Genomic DNA, 27,971 nt, shown 5'->3' on the forward strand with positions numbered 1-27,971 from the left:
GTAGGGCTGTTGGAAAGAGTAAATAAAACTGTGTCTATAAAATGCTTATTCCGAGGCCTTGTTCATTGTAAACATTTGATAAAGTAAGCAAACAAGCAAAAAAACAAATAAACCCCTTCCATTTTAGGAGTTACCACAATGTATTTGCTTTTGCCTTCCACTTGAGTGAAAGCTTATTAACAACACATGTTGTATTCATCATCATTAACATCTAGCACAACACAGGGACTAGTACAAAGTAGGCTCTTGGGAATTAATAAAATTACTGAATTTACTAAGAGAGTCACTCATTTCTTTATCTAAGTAATATGTTAATATAGAGTGCACATCAGCTCAACCCCCAAAAAACATTTATTCTATACAATTGGAAAAAGTGATGAACTCTTAACACTTGTATAATTAGCTTTTTGCCTAGGTTGTTTTCCTCATGAAATTGATTCTAAGAGAGATATCAGCAGACCAGGGTGCTAGCATCACAACATACGGGAAATCAGATAACATTTGCCTCTCTGTTTCTTCAACTATAAAGTGTGGATGATAAATACTTGCCCTTTTACTTTAAAATGTTAAGGTGAAAGAAGAATTTGAAGGTTATAAATGAAATATTTTTATATGTGCCCTCCAAACATAGGACAGTCTTTGAGTTTCTTCATTCAACAATTGAATGTCTACCTTATTCCAGGCACTCTACTGGGTGCTAAAGAAACACAGATGGATATGATATAATTCATGTCCTTAAGAAACTCACAATTTAATAAGAGACAGACACAGAAACAAATACATATCTATATATATTCAACTATATATTTGTATATAAATACATATATTTGTTTATATGCCTCTCTTATTAAATTGTGAGTACACACACACACACACATATATACATATGTTTTTTAAAAATCTATACTTCATGGGTTTCTTTTATTCAAATTGTCCTTATTCTAATTACTCTCAAATAATGGTAATTCAGTGCTTCATTAACTATGTATAAATTGTGTACTCACAATTTAATAAATGTATGAGTAGTTAATTTAAATATACATGAGTAGTTAACGATAAGAGATTCCTTTAGGACTGGAAATCTCTCATTTCACATGTATACTCTCAATGTGCTTGGAATCAAATAAACGTTCAAAAATGGTCTTGAACTGAACCCTGACAGAATATACACAGGCGACAGCGGCAAAGAAAGAAGATAAAGGAAGGTGACTAGGGACTCAAGGTCAAAATTTGGACTACCTGTTGTAGAAACATACTAGAAAATGAAAAAGAAACATAATAACATTGAATTGCTACGTTATGGGCAATGACTGAAATTGGACTAATAGCCAAAACTGGGGACCCACTAGGAAATGACTTCACTAGGGTTATCTTTGCAATTTATGCCAGGCAGATTATAATGACAAGTATATTGGAGAAATATTGTTTAAGTAATCAGATTGTTTTATGTTAACAGTGAATGTTTAAATATAATCACTAATTAATGGATGAATAATTGTATTGAATATAATACCTTACATAAATAGTGCCCTTTAAAATGCTGTCACATGTATTCTCATAGTTTGGCCTTAACAACAAAACAGAATAAATTATAAAATCCTTAAATCGCTCGCTCAGCAAACATTTCCTGAACACCTGCTGTATGCAAAGACAATGGCTAAATGTCAGGGATAAAATAATGAACAAAGCTCAACATCTCTGACTGAAAAACATGAAAGATGAAGACAATGAATAAATGTGTCCTACATGGGACTGGCCTAGGTGAACTCCAAGGACTCCTTTGCAAGGTCCACAGTCACACATCCCTGTAAACATACCATGGCCAATACGACATTATGCACAAGTTTAATGCAATATTGCAGAAAAAAAATTTTTTAAACATACAACAAAAGGTACATTAGGAGAAAGACTTTTTTAATTTTTACTTTAGCAAATATTGACATATAAAATGGGGATGGTAACAATATATGAAAACCATATTGAAGAAAATAGGGAGTAGAATAATAGACTACACTATGAATTTACTCTGGATGAGGAGACACAACAGGCTATAAAATAAAATGAAAGCCTTATGAGACAAAGGTTGAGAAGTTTTGAAGTATTAAACTAATCTGGAACCTGAAAGAACTACCATACATCAGAGGAAATTTTCATGGGGTAAAAACTGACAGGTTTTCCCAAGACCATTTGTAAAATAGAGCTCAAATGACAAAGATAAGACTTGCCATCCATCTATTGAGATAAACTAAAATTACAAGAATAAAATATATATTATTAAATCTTTGAAGAATGTTACATAAAGCAATCAAGATGATATTAGGAATTTTCTTATTTGATTTTAGAATAGGTGATAGGAAGGAAACTTATTTCAATTTTCCAGAAGCAGTACACATATTTTTTGTCATAACATTTTTAAAAATTACAACAACCAATAGTATAGTTTACTATAATCTATACTTGTCCATAGGACAATCAAAATAATTACTTAAATGTAACATTTTTTTAAAATTCAGCTTATCTCAAAGGAAGAACATTATAAGCTGACACTGATTATAGTTCAATGGACAACTTCCTCATACCTTCTGCATTAATCATGATCTCTACATACATTTATATCTCATTACCAAAATTGATCCTAGACTCCATAAAAATAAGAACTTTATACAGAGCCTATCATACTTTTTTGCAATAAATGTTGTGTAATATTCTTTCAAAAGAATACGCTAGTGAAGTTTATTTCAGGCCATGCATTGTGGCACAGGCTCTATCTAGAGCCTGATCATTTGGGTCCAATATTTTCTTTGGCATGTACTAGTTATATGACCTTAGAAAAGTCTTCTTAACCTCTTTGTATTTCAGTTTCCTCATCTGAGAAGTAGGCCTTAGTATGTTACTATCTCACATATTTGCAATGGGAGTTAAATAAGATAATACATATAAAATGTTTAGCAGGGGGCCTGGTACTAAGCACCCAACAAATACACGTCATCGCCCAGCTCGGTGGCTCACGTTGGTAATCCCAGCACTTTGGGAGGTCTAGGGGGGCGGATTGCTTGAGCCCAGGAGTTCCAGACCAGCCTGGCCAACATGGTGAAACCCCATCTCTAGAAAAAATACAAAAATTAGCCGGGCATAGTGGTGCGCACCTGTAGTAGCAGCTACTGAGGAGCCTGAGGCGGGAGAAATCACCTGAGGCTAGGGAGGTCGAGGCTGCAGAGAGCCAAGATCACTCCACTGCACTCCAGTCTGGGTGACAGAGCAAGATCCTGTGTCAAAAAACAAAACAAAACAAAACCATGCATCATCATCATGATCATCACCTTCATAATCATAATCTTTGAAAGGGTAGCAAGAAACTATTATGCTTGTCAGGCTAATTTGCATTCTGTATTTATCGAAGTCCATTAAAATCCTGAAAAAGTTTTCAAAAGAGAGAGAGACAAAGAGAAAGACAGAGAGGAGAAAGAGAGAGAGAGAGATTTCAACCAGAAACTGAAAGTCACTAATTTTAAAGAAAAATCATATTATTTTTAAACTTTGATAAACTGTATCAATTATTCAGAATAACTGCTATAATAAAACATTGTTTTATATCTGCACTGGTAGAATTTTAGAGCACATTCTTCTGTCTCTTATTGCCAGTGAGTTTTATACCAAGAGGTACAAAACCTGTTTTAAATTATCCTCAGTTATGAAAGGGTAAATGATGTCATAGATTCTGGGCCTCCAATTCAAGATAAATAAAAATAGATTTTTAAATGTTTTGATTAATTCTAGTAGAAACATAAATGGAATAAATACTTAGATGATCATTTTTACCCTAATTTTTGGCAAGATGAATAAAATGATTCTTGACATTTTATACGAAAGAAAAATATTGTCTACATTATAATATATAATAGTTTATAAATAAGTTAATGGTTGGTCTGATAAGCAATTTTAAGACTCCACGCTATCAACACTCAAAAGCTTCTTCCCAGTCATACAGTGTGCTTTTGAAAAATACACTGAAACTTACTATATGCTAAAAATAGTCTTAGTCAATTCACCTATGCATTCCAAGAAAAATCAACCCAAACATTAAATGCAAACAATGACAAAGGAGATAGATAGATAGATAAAATCGGGGAATGAAGTGACTTAAATAAAATAAATGGAAAATTTTGATATAAGCCATTCTTTTTGGTGATAGCAATCTCTGGTTACGGTAAGGAGTAAAGGAAATATAATTGAAAATTAACCCAGGAAGTCCTCTCACCTATGATAGTATAATCTGTAAAAGTAAATAGAATATAAGTATAATGAGTCAAGAATTATTGAATGTAAAGATAGGAAATAATACTTCAGTCAATTTTTATACACATAATAACAAAAACATCTACAAATTTATGAGACTAGGCTGGGCGCAGTGGCTCACGTCTATAATCATAGCACTTTGGGAGGCCAAAAGGCGGGCAAATCACTTGAGGTCAGGAGTTCTAGACCAGCCTGGCCAGCATGGCAAAACTCTGTATTTACTACTACTACTACTAATAATAATACAAAAATTAGCCAGGCCTGGTGGTGCACGCCTGTAGTCCCAGCTACCCAGGAGGCTGAGGCACGAGAATTACTTGAACTGGAGAGGCATAGGTTGCAGTAAGCCAAGATCAAACCACTGCATTCTAGCCTGGATGACAGAGTGAAGCTCTGTCTCTGTCTCAAAAAAAAAATAAAAATAAAAATAAAAATAAAGAAAGAAAAGGAAATGAGAAGAGTGAAGCTCTGTCTCTGAAAGGAAAAGGAAAAAAAAAAAAAAAAAAAAAAAAAGGAAAGGAAAGGAAAAGGAAAGGAAAGAAAGGAAAAGGAAAGAAAAGGAAAGAAAAGGAAAAGGAAAAGGAAAGGAAAAGGAAAGGAAAAGGAAAGAAAAAAGGAAAGGAAAAGGAAAGGAAAAGGAAAGGAAAAGGAAAGGAAAAGGAAAGGAAAAGGAAAGGAAAAAGGAAAGGAAAAGGAAAAGGAAAAAGAAAGGAAAAGAAAGGAAAGGAAAGGAAAAGGAAAGGAAAAGGAAAGGAAAAAAAGGAAAGGAAAAGGAAAGGAAAAAAGGAAAGGAAAGGAAAAAAGGAAAAGGAAAGGAAAAGGAAAGGAAAGGAAAGGAAAGGAAAGGAAAGGAAAAGGAAAGGAAAGGGAAAGGAAAGGAAAGGAAAGGAAAGGAAAGGAAAGGAAAGGAAAGGAAAGGAAAGGAAAGGAAAGGAAAGGAAAGGAAAGGAAAGGAAAGGAAAGGAAAGGAAGAAATTTATGAGACTATTTTTACGCCTTCAGGAAAGATGAAGTCAGAGCCTTGCTCAGATTATAGAGAACAGTTCATACCAGACCCACTGAATCATCTCTTCCCCTTAGAATTATCAAATTAGTAGTTAAGGGAAACATAGCAGATAGACATATACTCTATATTTAGACTTAAAGAAGTCTCTGAACACATTTTTTTAATTAATAAATTTAAATTGTTATATGATAGTGGTGAGAAGCAGCCCTATAAACCAAGTATCAGCAGTGTCCTGGAGGTCACACTGTAAAACAGTGGTTTGCTCGAAAGAAATGTCTGGGGAAAACTAAAGGGATCAAACCATATATAAAGTTTCCAAAATCATGTTCTTTAAGGAAAATCAAACATAGTTTTATAGTGTCCAATGATCCCCATCACGGACAGCAAAATAATCTTTTTTCTCTATTCTCTCTATTTTTAAACTTGAATCTTCACCAATAAATAACAGAAGGGAATGGACAGTTGAGTATTCTCTTCTGTAATTTTGTGGTGAAGATTCAAGCTTAAAAATCCTATCTACTTAAAAACAAATTAACAGGGTGAAATGTAAAATCTGTGAAATACATAATCCCATAAAATCAAGATTATAGAGAAACAAGCAACAGAACTATGAAGAATTTATTAGGTGCTATTTATTTCTATAAATTGGGGGGATACGAACACAAACTTCATAAAATTTTGTTTCTTTTTGAGTTGACATAGAATGTAAATATTGTATATAAAATAATATATATTATTTCACAGAATAATAAACTCTTGTATGGAATATGTCTTTATAACCACAGAACAGGGTAGAATGGTAATTAAACTACTGAAAAATAGCTGTCATAATTAGTCGTATTAAGATAGTAAGATAAGAATTTATAACCTACCTAAAAAAATGTATCAGAGTAGCACAAAATTATTTTAATGTAAGATGTTAAGAATTTCTAACTCTTGTTTATGGCATTTTTATTGTTAGATCTACACCTACTTTATTCATAATAACATCTAAGTTAGAAAAATATGAAAATGCAAGCTTCATAAATCATAGTATGAGTTCTCCATATATGTTCACAGAGAGAAAGAGATTCCCTCCCACCTCTTCTACAGTGGATAGAAGGATTTCTGAAGCTGGTGTTCAATGGCCAAAAACGAGTCATTCATTCACTCAAAATTTTGAGACATGTAAGCTTGAAATCTCAATCCTTTGAAGGACCTGCTCATGTTATTACAAGCATTTTTAATATCAGCCAACAACAACTTCACAGATAAGTCTGTGCTGACAACAAATATAATTATTCACCTCTCCTTCAACGAGCAAGAGTTTTGGAATCAACTTCCACTGCTTGTCACCTACAATAAGCTCAGATTTTTGACCCCCTGAATCTCCACAAAACAAACAAACAAAAAAAACATGTCTTCATTAGGAAAAACAGAAAACAAACCAAGATTATTGTGTGATTCAAACATAAATACGGTCATGAATCACTCAACGACAACAGAAATACATTCTGAGAAGCACACTGTTAGGCAATTTCACCATTATATGAACAATAGAGTATACTTACAGAAACCTAGAGGCATAGCCTACCACGCACATAGGCTAAATGGTATAGCTTATTGCTCCTAGGCTGCAAATCTATACAGCATGTGACTATCCTGAATACTGTAGGAACTGGAACACAATGGTATTTTTGTGTCTAAACATTGAAAATGCATGATAAAATATGGCTTTATAATCCTATGGGACCACTGTCATATATGCAGTCAATCTGACTAAATCATCATTATGCAGTGTATGACTGTACTTTGATATTGATTATTTTCAGAAAAACAAAATGTGGTAAACTGTACTCATTTCTTCACAGAATAAGGAAATGCTGTTAGACAGAACTAAGTGTTCTGAATCATGTTGTAAGTACAATAGAAGCTGATCTCTCTAGTAAGTGATCATAATCTTTAGCCACTAGTATAACAGAAATGTGTAAACTGGCTTTAATTGTCTAACAACTAAATAAAGTGAAATAAAACTTGTAATAACTCATATCCTAATTACTTGTTTAATATTTTAGCATTTCTTAAAGGTTCAATTTCACGGAGGCAGAAAAACATAAATAACTGGCTTTCTTATAAAGCACTCTTACAAGTTCAAAATGTCTTAAAGGCAGCTTTTACTATATATAAACTATTCATCACAGATCATAGAAATCAAGTTTTCATTGCATTTTGAGAAGCAGAAATTGTCTACTAAACTTGGAATCCAAATATAGGCGGCATGTTAAAGATACTTTATTGAGTTGAATTTTTAAAGCCACTATGTACTAAGCTTTGAAAGAAGAAGAATTGCTAAATAGAGGCAAAGCTTTTCTAAATCTCTCTATTCTACCAATTCATTACTTTTTAAGTTAAACCATATCTGCTATGAAAATAAAATAGAATCAGTCTTTTTTTTTCACGACAGTACAAAATGTTTATAATATGGACACTATCCCTATTCCTGAAACTAGCATTACAAAAATAGTGTGATCATATTATTTACCTTTAAAGTTTGGGTTCCCTTTATGATTTTTCAATAAAATATCCCTGAGTGGCTGTCATTCATTTTCTTTATGAACTCTCAAGTATTATATAGCCTATTATTTCACTAGGCAACTCCCTCCATTTTCAATGTCTCCAGTTGTTGGAAAGTTCCTCTTAATTCTTAACCAAATCTACTTTCTTGTAACATCTATTCTTTGACTCTGGTTTTGCCTTCTGAAACTAAATAAACTTTATCTCATTTTTATATAACTATTAAAATATTTGAAAGCAGTTTTCACTTCTTTCTTATGAACATTTTCATGCAAGACACTTAAAACAGTGCCAGAAATGTTAAGATACATAGATACAGATAAATATTGAGAGACAGATATGCCTTTTAAATTTTAAACAATATTTTGGCATTTTTCTCTAAGAATAAATGATATTAAAATTTAAAAAAAGAGGTAGGGCTTAGTCAAAACTAAGGATTAAAAATGAGAAAAACAACTAAGGGAATGTTAAATATGTCTTCAGTGATAAAACTGAAACAAGTAGTAAACATATTTGTGGAAGTCAGAAGAATGTGGTAATTTGTACAAGGAAATGGGAGCAAACAAGAGAGGCCCACTGACTATGAGGTTGGCAATGAAAAAAAGCTTCAAAAAGTTAACTTGCTCAAGGTTACCTAGCTAGTAAATAACAGTCTGAGGTTGGGAAGTCCTGCTACAGAGACTGTATTCTTTTTTTTTGAGATGGAGTCTCGCTCTGTCGCCCACGCTGGAGTGCAATGGCACGATCTCGGCTCACTGCAAACTCTGCCTCCCGGGTTCAAGCCATTCTACAAAGACTGTATTCTTAATCATACACAATACTGTCTATTAACACTGCTTTTTTCTGTGCTTGCTCAAAGATGATGCCCTATCAAAGCAAATGTAAAACTACTTGTTTCTATCAGAATTATAATTAGAAATTACCATAAAACCCACTTGCAAAAAGAAAGATGCTGTAGCTTAAGTCATGATTCAAAAGTTGCCATGGAAAAAAATAGTAAGTTGTTTTCTGAGTTCTGGAACTCAATTATACCAAATCTCGAAATCCTTGAAAAGTAAAACTATAACAAAATAATAAGAAAAGAAACCTAGTGTGTTATGTGGCCATGCCTTTGATATCTTTTTCCTGTTTTGAATGTACTTCAGGGCCGGGCACAGTGATCCACACCTGTAATCCCAGCACTTTGGGAGGCCAAGGCAGGCAGATCACGAGGTCAGGAGTTCGAGACCAGCATATAGCCACACAGACTATCCAGAGGAAAAACTGTTATTTCAACCTAAGATATCAATAGAAAGGATAAAGTCAAGGGCAATTGAAGGAGATACTGGAATATGTAAACGGTGTTGACTGATAAAGCCCAGACTTACATTTCTATGAATGAAACTTTCTAAACAGAAGTTTCTCTATGAATATGTTTAAAGGACAGTAAATTGAAGATTATATGAGACAACTGCATAGGAAGTATCGTTTAAAGACAGTATCATATCTAGAATGTATATTTTTAATACAATTTATTAATAGGAAAGCAAGCAACAATTAAAGTATGGACAAAATATTTGCCTACATATTTAACTAAAGAAATTACACCAATGACTAAAAAGTATAAGAAAAGATGTTTACCATCTTTAGTCACCAAGAAAGTATAAATTAAAACCCGAGACACCACTTTGCAGTCACTAGGAAGGCTATGATGAAAAAGACTGACAATACTAGGTGTGCATTAGGACGTAAAAAAAGCTGAACCTTCTTACACTGCCGGTCAAATGGGAAATGGCATAAGCTCTTTGAAAAACAGTTCAGCAACTTCTTTAAAAAATAAACATATACTTACTATTTGATGCAACAACTCTTCTCTTGCAAATCAGTTCAAGAGAAATGGGAACATATATACACAAACTCTTGTATGTGAATGTTCATTACAACATTATTCATGATAGCCAAAATCTGGAAGTAATCCAATGTCCATCAACTGGTGAATGGATAAACAAACTGTAGTGTATCTATGCAACAGAATACTGTTCATCAGGAAAAATTAACAAACTGCTGATGCATACTACAATACAGATAACCTCAAAAACATGATGTCAAACCAGAAGAAAAAGAAAGGTAACATTTGTAAGAAATAAATAGAAGCAGCAAATCTATAGAGATGAAAGTAGGCCAGTGGTTGACTGCGGTTGGAGGTAGGAGCAGGAATTAACTGCAAATGGGTACAGGAAACTTTGAAGGGTGATAAAGTTTTCTAAAACCACATTGTTGTCACAGATGCACTATTATATACACTTACTAAAAATTATTGCAACGTATACTTACCAAAAATGTACATAAGAACAAAGAGGAAACTATCAAAAATGAAGAGGTAGACAAGACATTGTAAACATGTATTTTTTTCCACTGAGATTTAAAGCTACTGGCTAAAACAAAATGATTCTAACTGAAAAACAAAAGGAACAGTTAAAGGAAGATTCTGTATGATTTTTAACTAAAGGGACTGATTTTTCTCCCTCAGAACCTACAAACCTTTAATAGAACTAAATAAAATCTGATCTCCAATAGGAGGTACCTCCTGTAATGCTCTGGGCTACAATCTTTCTTGTTAACAAAAATTAAATATGGCAAAATAAGCACTTTAAGCCTATAGATGACTATTGGGATTACATAATTCATCATGTAATCATGTACAGGGTCCTCTGACTATACACAATAAAGTAACTACACAGGAACCCAAATGCCATTAAGCCTCCTTGTGTGGTTCATGAAAAAAAATATACCATACAGCAATTTTAACATTACGCTAATTTTAAAAAACCCAGAACCAGCATGAACATCACTAATATCTGCACCAAAGCATCATATATGAGCCTTGTCGCTCATAGTTTTGAAGAGTCAATATCATTAAAATGGCCATACTGCCTAAAGTAATCTACAGATTCAATGCAATTCCTATCAAGATACCATCACTATTTTTCACAGGACTGGAAAAAACTATTCTAAAGTTCATATGGAACCAAAAAAAGAGTCCGAATAACCAAAGGAATCCTAAGCAAAAAGAACAAAGCCAGAGGCATCACATTACCTGACTTCAAACTATACTACAAGGCTACAATAACCAAAATAGCATGGTATTATTACAGAAACAGACACATAAACCAGTGGAACAGAATAGAAAACCCAGAAATAAAGCTACACACTTGCAGCCATCTGATCTTCGACAAAGTTGACAAAAATAAGCAATAGGGAAAGGACCCCCATTCAATAAATGGTGCTGGGATAGCTGGCTAGCTGTATGCAGGATAATGATATGGGACTCCTACCTTTTACCATATACAAAAATGAACTCAAGATGGATTAAAGATTTAAACGTAAGACCTCAAACAGTAAGAATCCTAGAAGAAAACCTAGGAAACACCATTCTGGACACTGGCCTTGGGAAAGAATTTGTTACTAAGTCCCCAAAGCAACTGCAACAAAACAAAAATTGACAAGTGACACCTAATTAAACTAAAGAGCTTCTGCACAGCAAAAGAAATGAACAGAGTAAACAATCTAAAAAATGGGAGAAAATATTCATAAACTATGCATCTAACAAAAGTCTAATAACCAAAATCTATAAGGAACTTAAGCAAGCAAAAAAAAACCACCATTAAAAAATAGGCAAAATACATGAACAGACATTTCTGAAAATAAAACATAAAAGCAGCCACCAAATACATTAAAAAAATACTCAACATCGCTAAATGTCAGAAAAATGCAAATCAAAACCACAATGAGATACCACCTCACACCAGGCAGAATGGCTATTATTAAAAAGTCAAATACAACAGATGCTGGCAAAGCTGTGGAGAAAAGGGAACACTTATACATTGTTGGTGGGAATATAAATTAGTTCAGCCTTTGTGAGAAACAGTTTGGAGATTTCTCAAAGAACTTAAAAAGAGTTACCATTCGAACTAGCAATTACGTAACTGGTTATATATCCAAAAGAAAATAAATCATTCTACTAAAAAGACACTGCACTCATATGATTATTGCAGCACTATTCACAATAGCGAAGACATGGAATCAACCCAGGTGCCCATCAGTGGTGGATTGGATAAAGACAATGTAGTACATATATATCATGGAATACTATGCAACCATTAAAAAGGACGCATAGCTGGATGCAGTTATGCAGCCATAAAAAAAGATGCAGCTTGAGGCCACTATTCTAAGCAAACAAACACAGGAATGAAAATCCAAATACCACATGTTAAAAGTGGGAGCTAAACACTGGTACTCAAGGACATAAAAATGGCAACAATAGACACTGAAGACTACTGGATGGGAAAGTGGGGACAAGCGTTGAAAAACTATTGAGCACTATGCTCAGGACCTGGGTGAGGGGATCAGTCAAAGCCCAAACTTCAGCATCATGCAATATACCCAGGTAACAACCCCATACATGTACCCACTGAATCTAGATGAAATTCAAATTATTAAAAAATAATAAATTACATTAAAAGAAAAAAAGGGCAATGATCAGAGAGCAGTTCTAGAGAAAGGTAAGCAACCCACAAATTAAAAATAAAGATGTCATTCATACTTACAAGAACAGAGTGAACTCCAGATAATTCTGAACGAAGTCATGTCTCTGCTCTGCTAATGTATAGAGAAAGCTCTAATGTCAAGTTGTTCATCACTAAAACTACAGTTCAATATTTGAAATTCTCTAATAAAATATTATTATCTGAACAAAGAAGAAATGCTCACACTTTCTCAAATTAAATTAAGGTTGAAGTCAAATAATGTATTCTTGACTGCAAGATGAAACTTGTCTTTCAACAGTTTCATTATGGTATAGTAAGATTAATAAATATATTTTAAAATTTTTCAGTCATCACCTCAGAAAAAGATGGGCAACTGTCCAGAAAAGATAAGAGAGTATTCTGAAAACTGATTTGGCCACAGAAAACCAGACATTTCCTACTTTATTCTTTGAAAATTGTTTCCCAGCGTTTGATTGTAGCTTCTAATTAATAAGACAAATGAGAGCATATTTCTGGGAATTAAAAAAGAAATGTGTTGTTGTTATGCTTTTCCTCAGTTCCAACCCTGAGAACAAAAGTGAAGATGAATAACAATGCTATTGCTCTGTTGCAGGGATGATGTATTTCAAATGCTGGGCTCCTTCCAAGGTGTTATTAAAGTTCTCTCAAGCGTTGCTACTAAAAAAAAATGTCAAAAGAACTCATGTTATTTATTGTTTCTCAAAATCCATTGCTCTTCAGGTTGTGCCTAAGTTAACACATCCATTTTATTTTGGAAGTCACTGCACAATCCTCTGATAAATGAACATAAAAGACATTAGTAGATACAAGTAATGAAAACTCGATTCCAAACCTTCGTGAATCTGACAAAGAGACCAGAGATTTTAAAACAATGATAGTATGTAAATAAAATGCAGATCCAAACAGAGCTCCTATAGAATGTGTGACAAGTGGTCTTCTAGTCTTTATTAAGGAGACAAGCAGCAGGGTCCAAGGCATATTTTAGGAAGATGTTAGGTGAGCTCAATATTTCTCTAAAATTATCAAACCTACTGATACCTAGTGCTTTCATCTATAATGCAGTAAGTGAATAGGGGAATAAATAGGGAGAATGTTATAGGTGGAAAAGAACACAAACAATAATAGCAGTAGAAGTAATAATGAACATCTATGCAGTGCTTAACCCTGGGGTCAAAGATGCTAAGAATTTTACATGGATTATGTCATTTAATCCTCCCAAATAACTTTCTGAGGTAGGCAGCCTAAACTGTCAGAGAATTATTTTAACTAATTCTTAATGACAAGATGAGCCCTTCATGGTAGGTAAGTCAGATTCTCCGCACCTCTCTTTTAAAATGCATCTGAATTCATTGAAACATAGAGATGAAAGAAAGCTTCATGGCCAGGTGTGGTGGCTTACACCTGTGATCCCAGCACTTTGATAGGAAAAGGTGGGTGGATCACCAGAGGTCAGGAGTTTGAAACCAGTCTGGCCAACATGGTGAAACCCAATCTCTACTAAAAGTACAAAACTAGCTGGGTGTGGTAGTGCAACCCTGTAGTCTCAGCTACTCGGGAGACTGAGACAGGAGAATCGCTTGAACTGGGGAGGTGGAGGTTGCAGCAAGCTGAGATCGCACCACTGCACTCCAGCCTGGGTGAGACACAGCAAGACTCCATCTCCAAAATAAAAATTAAAAAAAAAAAAAAATTAGAAAAAAAGAAAAAAACCTTCATGATCAATTGATCTCATATATATGTATATATGTTAAGTATGATTTGTAAAGGAGTAAAAATATTAATTTGTCTAGGTTCATTAATTTCCAATGTATAAAACTGAGGTTCAAACATTAAAAAGATTTACTAAGATCATAGTTGTCAGAGACACCTCTCTCCCAGTCTGTTGATACTTTCACCACACATCATGACCTTACCTGGCAGAGAAGGAAGCTATGTGCTATTACTCTCATTTCTAACAACACTATTCACTCAAACAAGATTCACTCTATACAAAGAATCTTTGTAATCTATATGAGTGGGTTATGTTTACATGGACTAACTATTAACCTGCAAACTGCTCATTAAGCTACAAACAAAAATTCATCTCAAATTTACCACAATGTCTTATAATTCAAAAGATCTATGCAATACATTTCCAAATTATCAGAACAATATTTGATATAAATGGGGTAAAAGAGATACACAACACAAATTAACATGGATTAATTCAGTCTTTATACTGAATCTGTTGGGTTTTTTAAAAACAACCAATTCATTCATACTTAATGTTTGACATCTGATAAGGAAAGATGATGATAAAAGGAAGTTGAGTTCAGGGGAAGATGAAAACACAGGAATACTATAAGGGGAGCGGGGAAGAAAATAGACAAGCAGAGAGAAGAACATGTGAGGCATGGATGATGACTTAGAGAAAATGCAGAGGAAACCAAGTGATGGAATCAAAACTTGGTCAAGCCATTGGAAGTCTAACCTCAAGACTGTTGAAGCCTGCCACTGATAACTGCGTCAGATGCCCCTCAGTGACATGCTTGCTTCTGATGACCAACCCTTGCATCTTTACAGCTCATTACAGCAAGATAAAGATGTAAATACTTTGGAGGCTAGGACAATGGCTTTCCATTCATTTCCATCTCACTAAATCATTCATGAGCGTTTTCTACCTCTAGTCATACAATTAACCTGTGACTGATAACAGAAAATGAGAAAGATTATGGTTTATCAAAAGCATTGCAGTTCAACCTGCAAATGATTAACTGTCATACAGCTACATGATTAGCTCTTGATATTTTTTATGGCAGACATAGTGGTTCATTGGTATTAAATGCACAGACAAAACAGTTAAATTATAAGAGCCCTCAATGTTAATTAAGGAATAAATATAAATTATTTTAAAATAGCATTTTCTTATAAAAGCCAACTAAAAAATTAGAGACTTTAGACATCACAGAGGTACACATTAACAAGAACAGCTATTATGGGGAAAATAATAAAGACAAAGTAAAATTTATCAACAAAAACAATTTTTACATATTATTTTTCTTCTTTCCATGTTTTAATAAACTGTAAATGTGAAATTTGATGACATACTAATTTTAAAATATTATTCATCTAGGTAAGATTGTATGTGACAACTTTACTGACTATAGTATCAATACGGGGCAGCTGTAACCTCCCAAATGTCCCATTCTGGCAAACTCAGGTGAGTAAGCAGAAATAAATATGAGGATGAGTAGATTTCTATCCTTATTTTAACTAAAAATCCTGCCTATTACTTTATTTTTAAGCTGCCACTAACATGTTTAAATGATAATTGCATCTCCTCAATGAGCACAGTTCCTTATTATTGGAATTGGCAGGGGGCCTTGACATTTGAGTCATCATTTCATTATGTCTATTTCTTACCCTGGTATACAAATTAAATAGAAATAGAAGCCAAATGAAATATAAGGGGAAAAAGCCTGAAGCAGTAATTTTAAAATGAATTAATTTTTCCCAAATCGATAAAATATATAAAGCAACAACATTGATAATAATATATTCTAGTTCGGACATATTTACAAAAATACCAACATCAATTCTAAAGGCCAAAAATGCTTCAAATTCTCCTAGCCAAATATTGTACTTCTGTAAAACAGAAATGAGAGTTTTGATAGTCCCTAAATTAAAGAGAGAGAATAACTCCTTTTAAAACAACTACAAATGTGAACAAAAATATACATTTAACAAGTTTCTTCCATTCTAAAGGACTTCAAAATGGGTAGCAATTATTAAGCATACATATAATATACATATGTGACAATTTGTATTTAAAACATCATATGATCAAATAATACTAATTCATTCAGACTAAAATATCCAAATATGCCAAATAGGAATCCAGGTCTATCCTTATTTTCAAATCACTGAACTTATATGATAAAAACGTTAATTTCCTAAACCACCTGATTCAGTCATATTGAATAAATGTGCATCTTTCTATCATTCTCAATTTTTTTTTTTTTTTTTTTTTTTGAGAGAGAGTCTCACTCTTGTCGCCCAGGCTAGAGTGCAGTGGCACAATCTTGGTTCACTGCAGCCTCTGCCTCCGGCGTTCAAGCGATTCTCCTGCCTCAGCCTCCTGGGTAGCTAGGATTACAGGCACCCACCACCACACCCAGTTCATTTTTTTGTGTGTTTTTAATAGAGATGGGGTTTCATCATGTTAGCCAGGCTGGTCTCAAACTCCTGACCTCAGGTGATCCACCCACTTCGGCCTCCCAAAGTGCTGGGATTACAGGTGTGAGCCACCGCACCCAGTCATCCTTCCCTAATTTTTTTTAAAAAACTTCATTGAACTTCAAAATTACAAAAATCATCAATCATGAAACGAATCCTATATAGAATCCTATATAAAATCCTCAAGAACACGTTAAGCGCTGCTTTCAAAGGGCTATTTCCTCATTTATTTATATTACTCCAGAATATGTATAAATTATTTTCACTGAGTCTTTAATTACTTCCACAACTCTTCTTTCCTTTAGCCCAGAGCAACCTGTCATTTCTAATAGCCAATAGCTTCCCCCAAATGCTTGGAAACAGGCTGAATAGCCTAAAAGAACTTTATTTACCCTGGTACAAAATGTTGAAAAGACACTTTACTGGAAACTGAATGACTGTACAAATTTCTGCCTGGAAATTAATGTTATTTTTTCCCTTTAATCACTGAAAGTATATTACTAAATGTAAAAAGTCATGGTTTATTTTTCTTTATATTTTATTATCTATTTTAATGTTGACTTTTAAAAATATTTTACCTGAGGGACAAAATGTTCATTTAAACCTAAATATTTTAAGATTTATTTCTGTTGTCTTTTCATCAATTATTCATAATTTATAATCCAGATTTCCCAAAAGAATTCAAAGAAATCCACAAAAAATTTCCTAGGCTTCACTTTATTCTCTCAACTAGTGATCATGTTCTAAAGCAATGAATCTCTATTTTAATACTAAAATTTAAATAGAAAAGAAGTCTTGAGATAGTCAATCCTCCACTTCTGGGGAATACATTATTCTGCATATTAAGACAAAAATAGGATGTAAACCAGATGTTCCTAGATTATGAAATTTAGAAAAGAACATATTCAAAGTGAAGGTAACTTTTAGCATCTATATTTAAAGATATTGCAGTCATGCCCCACAATGTTGAAATGCTATATTTCTTATAATTTGACTAGAGTCAGTGGAAATATTCATGAGTTTATATTATCAGGTTTTTAGTGAGTTCTATCATTTTTGTAATTGCTATAGCTAGTATTAATAAATGTCTTCTTTTTATATGCTGAAATAAATTAATGGAGGAGGTAGACACTATGCAAAATGGCTGGGAATGGGGCCAAATCTTTTTACATACATCCAGGGACCAGTAATCTTCTAAATGGCACTTTGAGCTCTCTTGCCTAAATAATTACAAGTACAGCCACCATATAATTTACTGAAATAATTATCCACTCTTCTGGTTCCTATCTCCCATCTCAAGTCCATAGCCACTTACCTTGTCTTTATTTTCAGAGCCAGAAGCCTCAGGCTTGGTTCTAATCACAAACGGGGTAGACAGTCGCAGTAGGACCCTTTCAAAGGTGGCATTAACCTTTGGAGACACAATCTCGAAGCAGTCCTCAAACTTGAGCACTTTGTGAGTGTCACATCGAAGCTGCTTCCTTAGACCTTCCCCCAGCTGAAGGACTGACATGCTGGGGTCAAACATCAAGTGGAAAGGGAAGGCTCTGCAGAAGGTGTTGATGCTAATTCTGAGGTCCGCAGGAACTTGGGAGGTTCCCTGTGGAAGGTTCTTCGTGATATTAGTATTTTCACATTCTTTGATAAGGAAAGTAAGACAGCTACAATTGCCTGGGTTTGAAACATCAGAGCATAGCTTCTCATTTGCAACCTGTTCCACTTCCACGTCCAGCCGATAGATCTTCTTTCCTGCAGCCTTAATCATCCCCAGCATTGCAAACCCCACAATATGGTGAGGGTGGAAGTAGTGGAGCATGAGAGTGCCTTCAGGAAGCTCTTTGCATAGGAAAGAGGGTGACTCCAGAGTGGCCTGTTTTCCAAAAGAAGTTCTAATGTGTTCCAACAAAGCATCAAAGCCGTTAAAAAAGTCCTGCAAAGTGCCACCTACAGCTCGAAGGACTCTCTCATTCTCATGAAAGCATATATTAAAGAACTCTTCACCAAATCTTTCTTGAATTTCCTCAAACTTCAAACCTAGAGGTAAATGGGAAGCAAATGTTAGTGAAGTCTAATATAAAAAATTGAATTTACAGCTTTTTAAGTGCTCATCAAAAGAGTAACTACTGAGTGAAGTAACACAGGTTATTTCTCTTGGATCCACAAATTTTCACATAGGTTAATTCACTCATCTTGAATCAGAAAAAGTAAATTTCAGTTCATCTTCGGGATGCTTCTAAAATGTTAATGAACATGAACCTTTGTTTGTTTTTTAATAGACTACATATTTTTAGACCAGTTTTAGATTCACAGCAAAATTGAGCAGAAGGCACAGTTATTTCCCATATCTCTCTGCCCCCACACACGCACAGCCTGCCCCATTATCACATCCCCCACCAGTGTGGTACATTTATTACAATCTGCGAACCTACATGACGCATGATTATCATCCAAAGTCCATGGTTTACATTAGGGTTCACTCTTAATATTGCATATTCTGTGGGCTTAAACAAATGTATAATGATATGTATACACTTATCATATCACCTAGAGCATTTCACTGCCCTAAAAGTCCTGTTTATCCCTTCCTTCCCCCTAACTCTCAGAGCATCAGCTTTTTAAATGTTGCTAATCTAGCTGTTCACCTTTCAATAGCCTTGCAGTAGTTATCACAAATAATATATTTTTCTTTTTCTTAATGATTTCCCCATTCTTCATAGAATATCCAAGTTGCCTACATATTATGTCCATATACCATCCATGTTATCATCTTACTTCTTATCGAAATGCATGTATTAAGTGGAAAATATAAACCAGAGAGGAAATCTATGGTACATGAGCGGGGAGAGGCATCAAGCTATCTGGTGGAAACAAAAGGCTCACATTAGCATTCTCAGGGAAAGACACGCAGGTCAGCTAGACCCCAGGGAAAAGGAGACAAAACAAGAAAATAATAATGGCAGAACTGTGGAATGATTTGCATTCTTTCACCCACAAAAGTGAGGGCAGCCAAGAATGGAGTAGGAATCTGATGAGATAAAATTAAAGGTTATTGTTAAGTTTCCTCCATATATAATCACTCCCTGAAGCCCTGGCAAAAGGAGTTCCACCTTATAGTGCTGGATATTATAATGAACAATAAATAAGTGTGCACAATGTATTCCATAGTAATAAGAAGCAGAATCACATGTGATCACAAGATCCCCGCTTGAGGATGATCTGAGGAAAAATGAGGGAATTTATGTGCCAAGGAGGACTATAACACATATAAAAGATTTTGGCCTTCATATTAAAGACAGCTTCTACCTAAAGTCACTCTATTGCTTCTACTTTGACATTGGTTGAAATCAATACATGTAGTTTACATATTCATATTTTCTTACCCCATTTACTTCATCTCATTTGGAAGTCCTGCAAATCAGGCAGGACTGGGAAAAGAAGGTCACTTTGCTAGCGCCCCATTAGAGTACAGAGCAATCTAGGCTGTCTACAGCTTAGTTGCTTTCCTACCTTTATCATGCCCTGAGTGTTCCTCCCAGCCAGAAGTGAGGCAAATGAACAGAGTGAATAATATTATTTTTAAAATAGTCAAAGCACATCTAATATTCTTTAAGAGCTTACTGTAGAGTCTAAAATTTGTGGTAGCCAAGAAATCAGTTTGACAAAGAACTTCTTAAAATCAATGTGATAGGAAAATAAGTAGAAAACCTAAGTGAGAAAGAGTCCCTTTATTAATAAGCATTTCATATTGATTTTGGTTTCATGAATTGGATGCTCAAGACTTGTTGGGAAAGTCACCTATTAAGATAAAAATATCACCACTCATCTCACATTGCCAGGTTACAAGACTGCTCTTCAACATATGTTGCATTCACTAACAATAATGGCAGCCAGAATTGATAATACCAGTACTTATCTGTCCAGTTCTCTAGTGTAAAAGAGAAAACAAGATAGATAATATTCACTGCCATTAGGCTCCTGTTCTGACTGCTCTGTTGAAACTGCTTTCATAAATACTTAAACCAATATATACTGTTTTGTCCTTATCTTACTTAACCTTGTTTGCTGTTTTTCCTTTAATTTGACACTATTAATCAACCCTTCCTCCTAAAACTCTCATCCCTTTTGGCTTATCAAACCATACTCTCCTGGTCTGATTACTCTGTTTTAACACTAATTCTCACTGCCTTCACTAAAACTTCTTTCTATGCCAAATCCTTACATCACCATCACTATGTTTTAACTAGAAAACTCTAACATACAAGTTAAATTTATATACACATTCAATGACAGTCCTTTGTTGCTATGAAATCTTCCAGTTATGACATTCTTATTAAAAACTAAATACAGAATAAATAAAAATTCCTGTAAACTGACCATATATGCTGAACTACAATATTCCATATGCCACTGAAAATATTCCATGGATTGCTTCTAAACTTTGAAGAATTGTATTTTCAAAAGACTTCGGGTCCACGTGCATTGAAGAGAAAAAGAGAAGTTTTTCTAACTTGCATTTCTCATAACATTGAAAAGGCCCTCACAGTTATGGTGCACACAAATGTAAAGACAATACAGTGTAAGCTTATGTTCTGTGTCTAATGCCAGGATCCCGAAGAATCATCCAGAAAATAACAACTAGGTAAGTTCACCATAGGCAACAAACTACTCTTTGCGCAGTTCTATATAAACCCGTACTATTCAATTAACGAATAAAGATTTTTAGTCCCAGAACTGTTAAACTGCACAAGATCAGAAAGGAAGAAAAAACTATTAGATTTGAAAATATTAAAACTAAGAAAAGACTACTTCAACTTTTACAAATATGCTACAAGTCAACAGCCAAGATTTTAATTTTAAACCTTAATCTCAAAATTCAGAAAGCACAGACAAAGTAATTCAATTCAGACAACTGATGCAATTCTGACTCCCAAGGTTCCGCCTACGATTGACGCAAACTCCCTACTTACAGTAAATCACTTGAAACCTATAGACAATGCTCATCTCCTCACATCACAAGATTCTATGACAGCTTGACATCTGGGTCTATAAGAATACATTTCCTCAAGGGGGAAAATTCATAACAAAACTGTTCTTATTAATGGGTAAGTTAAGTTAGAATTTTTAACTACTGTTAATTCACCTGTTTTAAAAAAGGTGAATAGCATAAATGCTGGCATCCGTTAGCTGTAAATGATATAGAATCTGTTCCTTCACAATCTAATCCTGTTGTCTCTCATCTGCTTTCCCACCCCACCTCAGATGGCATTTCTTGAGGACGAGGATCTTGCCCTATTTATGTCTGCATATCTATCACTGGCATAATGCCTGATCCCTGGAGAATAAGCATTGTTTCATAGAAATTAAGCATTCAGCTAAGTATTTGTTTGGTGAATATTACTAACCTTTTAAGGTTGCACTTGTGCCACATCTAAGGATATGAAAACAAAAAGACACGTGATTTTCTCTCGTGGGCCCCTACAGAACATTAAATTACATTATGGTTGGGCTACAACAAGGGTACACATGGAGGTAGAGGAAAGAGAGTATCTGCCTCTCCTCAGGGAGACAATGTTTGAAGGGAGACTTGAATAAAAGAGCAGGTTAGGCAGGGCACAGTGGCTCATGCCTGTATACCTAGCACTTTGGGAGGCTGAAGCAGGCTGATCGCTTGAGCTCAGAAGTTGAAGACCCAACCTGGCCAACATGGTGAAACCCCATATCTACAAAAAATACAATTAGCAGGGTACGGTGGTACAAGCCTGTAGACCATAGTCCCAGCTACCTGGAAGGCTAAGGTGGGAGGATCACTGGAGCCCAGGATGTTGAGGTCACAGTGAGCCGTGATCATGCCACTGCGTTGAGCCTGGGCAGTGGAGGGAGACCCTGTCTCAAAAAAAAAAAAAAAAAAAAAGGCAGTTGGTGGTCCCAGCCTGGGCAACATGGCATAACCCTGTCTCTACTAAAAATACAAAAAAACAGCCAGGCATAGTGGTGCAGGCCTGCAGTCCCAGCTACTCTGGAGGCTGAGATGGGAGAATCACCTGGGCCCATGGAAGTCTAGGCTGCAGTGAGCTGTGACTGCACCACTGTACTCCAGCCTGAGTGACAGAGTGACACCCTGTACTGAAAATTACTGTACAAGAGTGTAAATGTCAGGAAGCATTCACTGGGGAGCCATCTTTGGGAGGAGAAAGAGGATCATGAAAAATAACTAACTGGTACCAGGTTTAATATCTGAGTGGTGAAATAATCTGAACACCAAACCCCCCATGACACAAGGTTACCTATACAACAAATCTGCACATGTACTGCTGAATTTAAAATAATTTTTTTAATCTGTGAATTTAAAAAAAATTAAAATTTAAAAATTAAAAACATATATCAGATATAAATTGTAATAATGCGAAATATGTATAATAAAGATGAAGCCAACCCCAATATGAGTACTCTGAAACAAATTTTTTCACCTAATAACCACATCTAACAAGTGCAATATCACAAAAGTACACTGCAAAACTATCAATGTTACTCCTTCCTTTCAAATCACAAAGCACATGTCCGTGTCTTTCTTATAAAATAGCAGATAGTGCCTTGTAGTATTTGTTCCGTGATCCTTCTATTTTCCATAAACATATTTAGAGGAACAACCTCTAAAAACACTATAATGTAGAATGAGAAAAAAGAAACCAAGGGAGGAAGGACTATAACTGAATGAATTACAGAGAGACTTTCCTCTGAATCATGGAAAACCCTAAATCTACAGATGGAAAAAGCATAAATTGCAACCAGAATTGATAAGAAACACACACACACACACACACACACACACACACACACACACACACACACACCCCCTAAGAATATCTGGTTGGATTCCTGGAAAAAAAAAAAAAAGATAAAGAAGATTTTTTAAGTTGCAAGAAAAAACAAGTAATTAAAAAAATATTTACTTTTCATCTGCAACAATAAAAGCTAAATGATGAGAGAAAAATACAGGTGAGATACTGAGAGAACTGAAACCTAAAGGTTTATGACCCAGAAGAGTATCTGAGAAAGATTCATAGATTCCATCACTCAGTGAAACACCTTAGAAAATGAAAAAAAAAAAAAAAATTAATCGAACAACAAATCACTCAGAATGAAGGAGTAGAGGAATCTGGTTAAGAGAAGAAGGAAAAGTAGACATATTAGTGAGCAATTAACCTTACAACACACACATAGACACACGCTTTCTGATGTATGTGTACATATACATCATGTCCAGATGTGTTTACACATACAAATATCCACAGATTATATACATATTAGATATTATGGATAATGACCTATTACCTGGACAGTTGTAATACGAACACTAATTTTAAATTACTGATACAGGCCAGGCACGGTGGTTCTCACCTGTAATCCCAGCACTTTGGGAAGTCGAGGTGGGCAGATCACCTGAGGTCGGGAGTTCGAGACCAGCCCGACCAACATGGAAAAACCCCATCTCTACTAAAAATACAAAATTATCCAGGCGTGGTGGCGCATGCCTGTAATCTCAGCTACTCAGGAAGGCTGACGCAGGAGAATCGCTTGAACCCGGGAAGCAGAGGTTGCAGTGAGCCGAGATCACACCACTGCACTCCAGCCTGGGCGACAAGAGCGAAACTCCATCTCAAAACAAACAAATAAACAAACAAACAAACTACTGATACATAGAAAAACTACCAAACTACCACAAGGTAAATTTTATTCATATTCTGAAACTAAATAATCGTGGCAAAACACAGGAGTTGGATGGTGAGGAAACGGGAGAAGGTAGAGAAAAGAAAAGTAAATCTATTCTAAAAGTTTCTTCTTAATGGGATTTGAGGGGGTAGGAATAATAATCTTTAAGATATAAAAATAATCTTAGAAAGAAAATAATTGATATTGTTTTAAAATAATACAAAACCCATGGGTCTAATTTTACTAAGAGAAAAAGGAAGATAATCAATAGTGAAATGGGAAATTAGAGTAGAACTCTCCAAATACAAGATCAAAAATTATATATATATATATATATATGTCAAAATGATGAAGACAGCAAAAGACCAGAAACAAAAACAATATAAAATAAATATGATAAATCAAGAAAATCATATACATTATGGATTAAGGTAAATGTAAATGAATAAATCATCCCATTAATTGAGAAAACTCTCACTCCCTCTACAAGAATTGTACTTATAAAAGGTGATTAAAAAATAAAAGATTGAAAATTAATCAACAGGCAAAGAATTCAAAGAAACTGCAAGAAAAAAAGCAGAAATGAGGGGCAGTATTAGTATCAACAAGGTAGAATTAAGGGGAGAAGTGATAAACAGAATAAAAAGAGACAAAGTAAAACAAAATCACAATTTACAAAGAAGACCTAAGAGACATAAACCAAGCAACATTGTAGCTAAATATATAAAGCAAAAACAATTAGGAATTAATTGCTAATGAGTATGGGGTTTCTTTCTGGAATGATGAAAATGTCCTAAAATTGATTGTAGTGATGGTTGCAAAACTTTGTCAATATATTAACAACCATCGAATTGTACACTTTTGTTGGGTAAATTGTATGGTACATAAATCATATTTCAATAAAGCATTATATATTTTCAGAATTATTTATTTTCAAAATTAAAAATGAAAGAAGAGGCTGGGCACAGTGGCTCACGCCTGTAATCCCAGCACTTTGGGAGGCCAAGGCAGGTGGATAACGCAGTCAGGAATTCGAGATCAGCCTGGCCAAGATGGTGAAACCCCATCTCTACTAAAAGATACAAAAAGTAGCCGGGCACGGTGGTGGCACCTGTAATCCCAGCTACTCAGGAGGCTGAGGCAGAAGAATTGCTTGAAACCCGGAGCAGAGGTTGCAGTGAGCTGAGATCGCGCCATTGCACTCCAGCCTGAGCAACAGAGCGCGACTCCGTCTCACAAAAACAAAAAAACAAAACAAAACAAAAAGAATGAAAGAAGAATTCTATACGACTACAATTATAGTAGGAAACATTAATACATGTCTCTCAGTACCAAGGTATCTAATGAATAAATCAGCAAAATCATAGAGAAATTAAATAAAATTATATACAACAGAACAATGAAGACAGAAGAAAACCTTGATAAAAATAAAATTTTAGTGAAAAACTTCAATGTGTCCTTTTGAGAAACCAAAAGATCAAAAATAAAAAGCAAAATCAGAGAAATTAAATAAATGTTAATAAACAAAAACTAATAAAAAGGCAAAGTCAGAAAAATAAAATTTAATAGCAAAAGCAACAAACTCAAAACATATGTACATGTACGTATGTATTATATGTATGTAAAATACAAAAATTGCTCAAATACTTGACCACAAAAACCCCATAATATTTTAAGATTTTGCAGATCACATTTTAATAACAATAAAAAATTAATAATAAATGGAAATAACAAAAAGGTGGCATATATATTTGAAAGTTAAGCAATACATTCTCTTAGATTACAGGGAAAGTCAAAATTGGAATTATAACTTTTAGAAATCAATAAAAAGGAATCTACATCATACGCAATTCTGAGGTACAACAAAACCATACTCAAGGAAAACATATGCCAGAAATGTTTTCACAACAAAAAAAAAAATAAGTAAATGAAGAGCTTCCAGAGTAAGAAAACTGTAATGAGTTTAAGAGAAAAACCTACAGAGTAGGAATAGATAAAAGCTGAAATTCAGAAAGAAAATAACTAAATTGGAATAAGAATACATAGGCATATATTAAGATGAAATAGATAAATGAGAAAAGAAACATGCAACTTTCTGTGAACAAATGTGTAAATGGAATGGAAATGGGTATCTGGCAAAGTATAAATGACCAAAGCTGACCCAAGAAGAAATAGGCAACCTGAGTTCTGGCTAGCAACTGGGAAAAAAACTAGATAATAGCAAAGTTTTTAAAATATTTTCAGGCTATAGAAAAAAATTAAAATCACTCAATTCTTTTTATTAATCCCATATAACTTTATGTCAAAACCTGATATAGTATACTAAGACCAATTTCTCTTATGAATATTTGCAAAAATAGTAGCAGATAGAATCTAGCAATTTATAAAAGAATAAATCGTCATGACCAAGTAGGATTTATATTAGAAATGAAACGGTAGTTCAGCAGTAGAAAATATATCAGCATAAATTATTACATTCATAAAAGTAAACAAAATAATATGATCATATCAGTAGATTCGGAAAAGTCTGAGATTCAAGTCTTAATAAGCATTTTGAATAAAATAGGATATAAAGAAACTGTTCAAATATAATAAAAGTTCTTTTCCAAAACCAGAAGCAGCTTATTCTAAATAGTGAAATACTAAAAGCATTTCAACTAAAATCAAAATTTTGACAAGTATGCTTGCAATCATCATTTTCAATATTATTTGGAGGTTCCAGAAAATATTGTGAGATAAGAAAATAATCAGTAAACACATTGCAAAAAAGCATAAAATTATGCCTTTTTGCTGAAGTAAATCTGTGTATATGAGAAGTTTTAATATGCCACAGAACAGTATTTCAATTCAAAGGGAAAAGAATGGTTTACTTAATAAATGGCACTAGCCATCTGGAAAACAATAAAATTAAATCCCATCTCATGCCTCAAACAAAATCAAATTCCAGTTCAATTAAAATCTTAAAATGCAAAAGATGAAGCAATAAATATTTTAGAAGATCTAGGGGACTGTATATATGCCTTAACCAAAACAAACATATAAAAAAGATGTAAAAAGATATTTGATTTTGTATGATATAAAGCTAAGCTAAAACTGTCAAAATAATTTAGAATATGATTTTATTTTAATAAAATTATGAGAGTGTGTGTGCTGTGTGTATGTTCATAATGCATCTCCCCTGACAGTCTGCTAGTCTCTCTATCCTAAATACCACTACTTTGTTTTAGACTACCATGATCAGTAGTCAACAATTACACATTTTATCATATTGTTTCTCTGGATAGCCCCTCCAATGACTGCTGCCTTCTGCATAAAGTCTAAAATCAGCAAGGCTTGGTCCAGCTTTTACTTACTGGCCCATCCTTCTCTCTCTCAATCCCCCATTTCACACCTTTACACCAGCCATTATGAACCACTTTGAGTTTCCTGAGCATGCTCAGCAATCTCTCTCTCATTTACAGGCTTCTGTACATGGCTGGTTTTGTGTTTTGTTTTGTTTTGTTTTTTAACTAGGATTCTGTTCTCCTGCCTACCCCACTTAGCTAGTTCTCTGCTTCACTCATCTTGCATATCTTCACACAAAAATTCCCTCAGAATGCTTTCCTTGACACTCCAAGACTGAGATAGATGTCTCTACTTTTTAG

General features: G+C 34.3%; 1 protein-coding gene across 1 annotated transcript in view; it reads right to left on the minus strand.

Annotated features, from left to right (window-relative positions):
• The window catches only part of GUCY1A2 (guanylate cyclase 1 soluble subunit alpha 2), a 335,946-nt gene that overhangs the window by 238,907 nt on the left and 69,068 nt on the right, over positions 1-27,971 (minus strand). Inside the window, exon 4 of the mRNA XM_050758693.1 lies at positions 17,933-18,651. Within this exon, the coding sequence (XP_050614650.1) occupies positions 17,933-18,651 (719 nt within the window). The remainder of the gene's footprint in view (positions 1-17,932; positions 18,652-27,971) is intronic.

This window comes from Macaca thibetana, chromosome 14 (assembly GCF_024542745.1).
Source record: "Macaca thibetana thibetana isolate TM-01 chromosome 14, ASM2454274v1, whole genome shotgun sequence".
Classification (NCBI taxonomy): Eukaryota; Metazoa; Chordata; class Mammalia; order Primates; family Cercopithecidae; genus Macaca; species Macaca thibetana.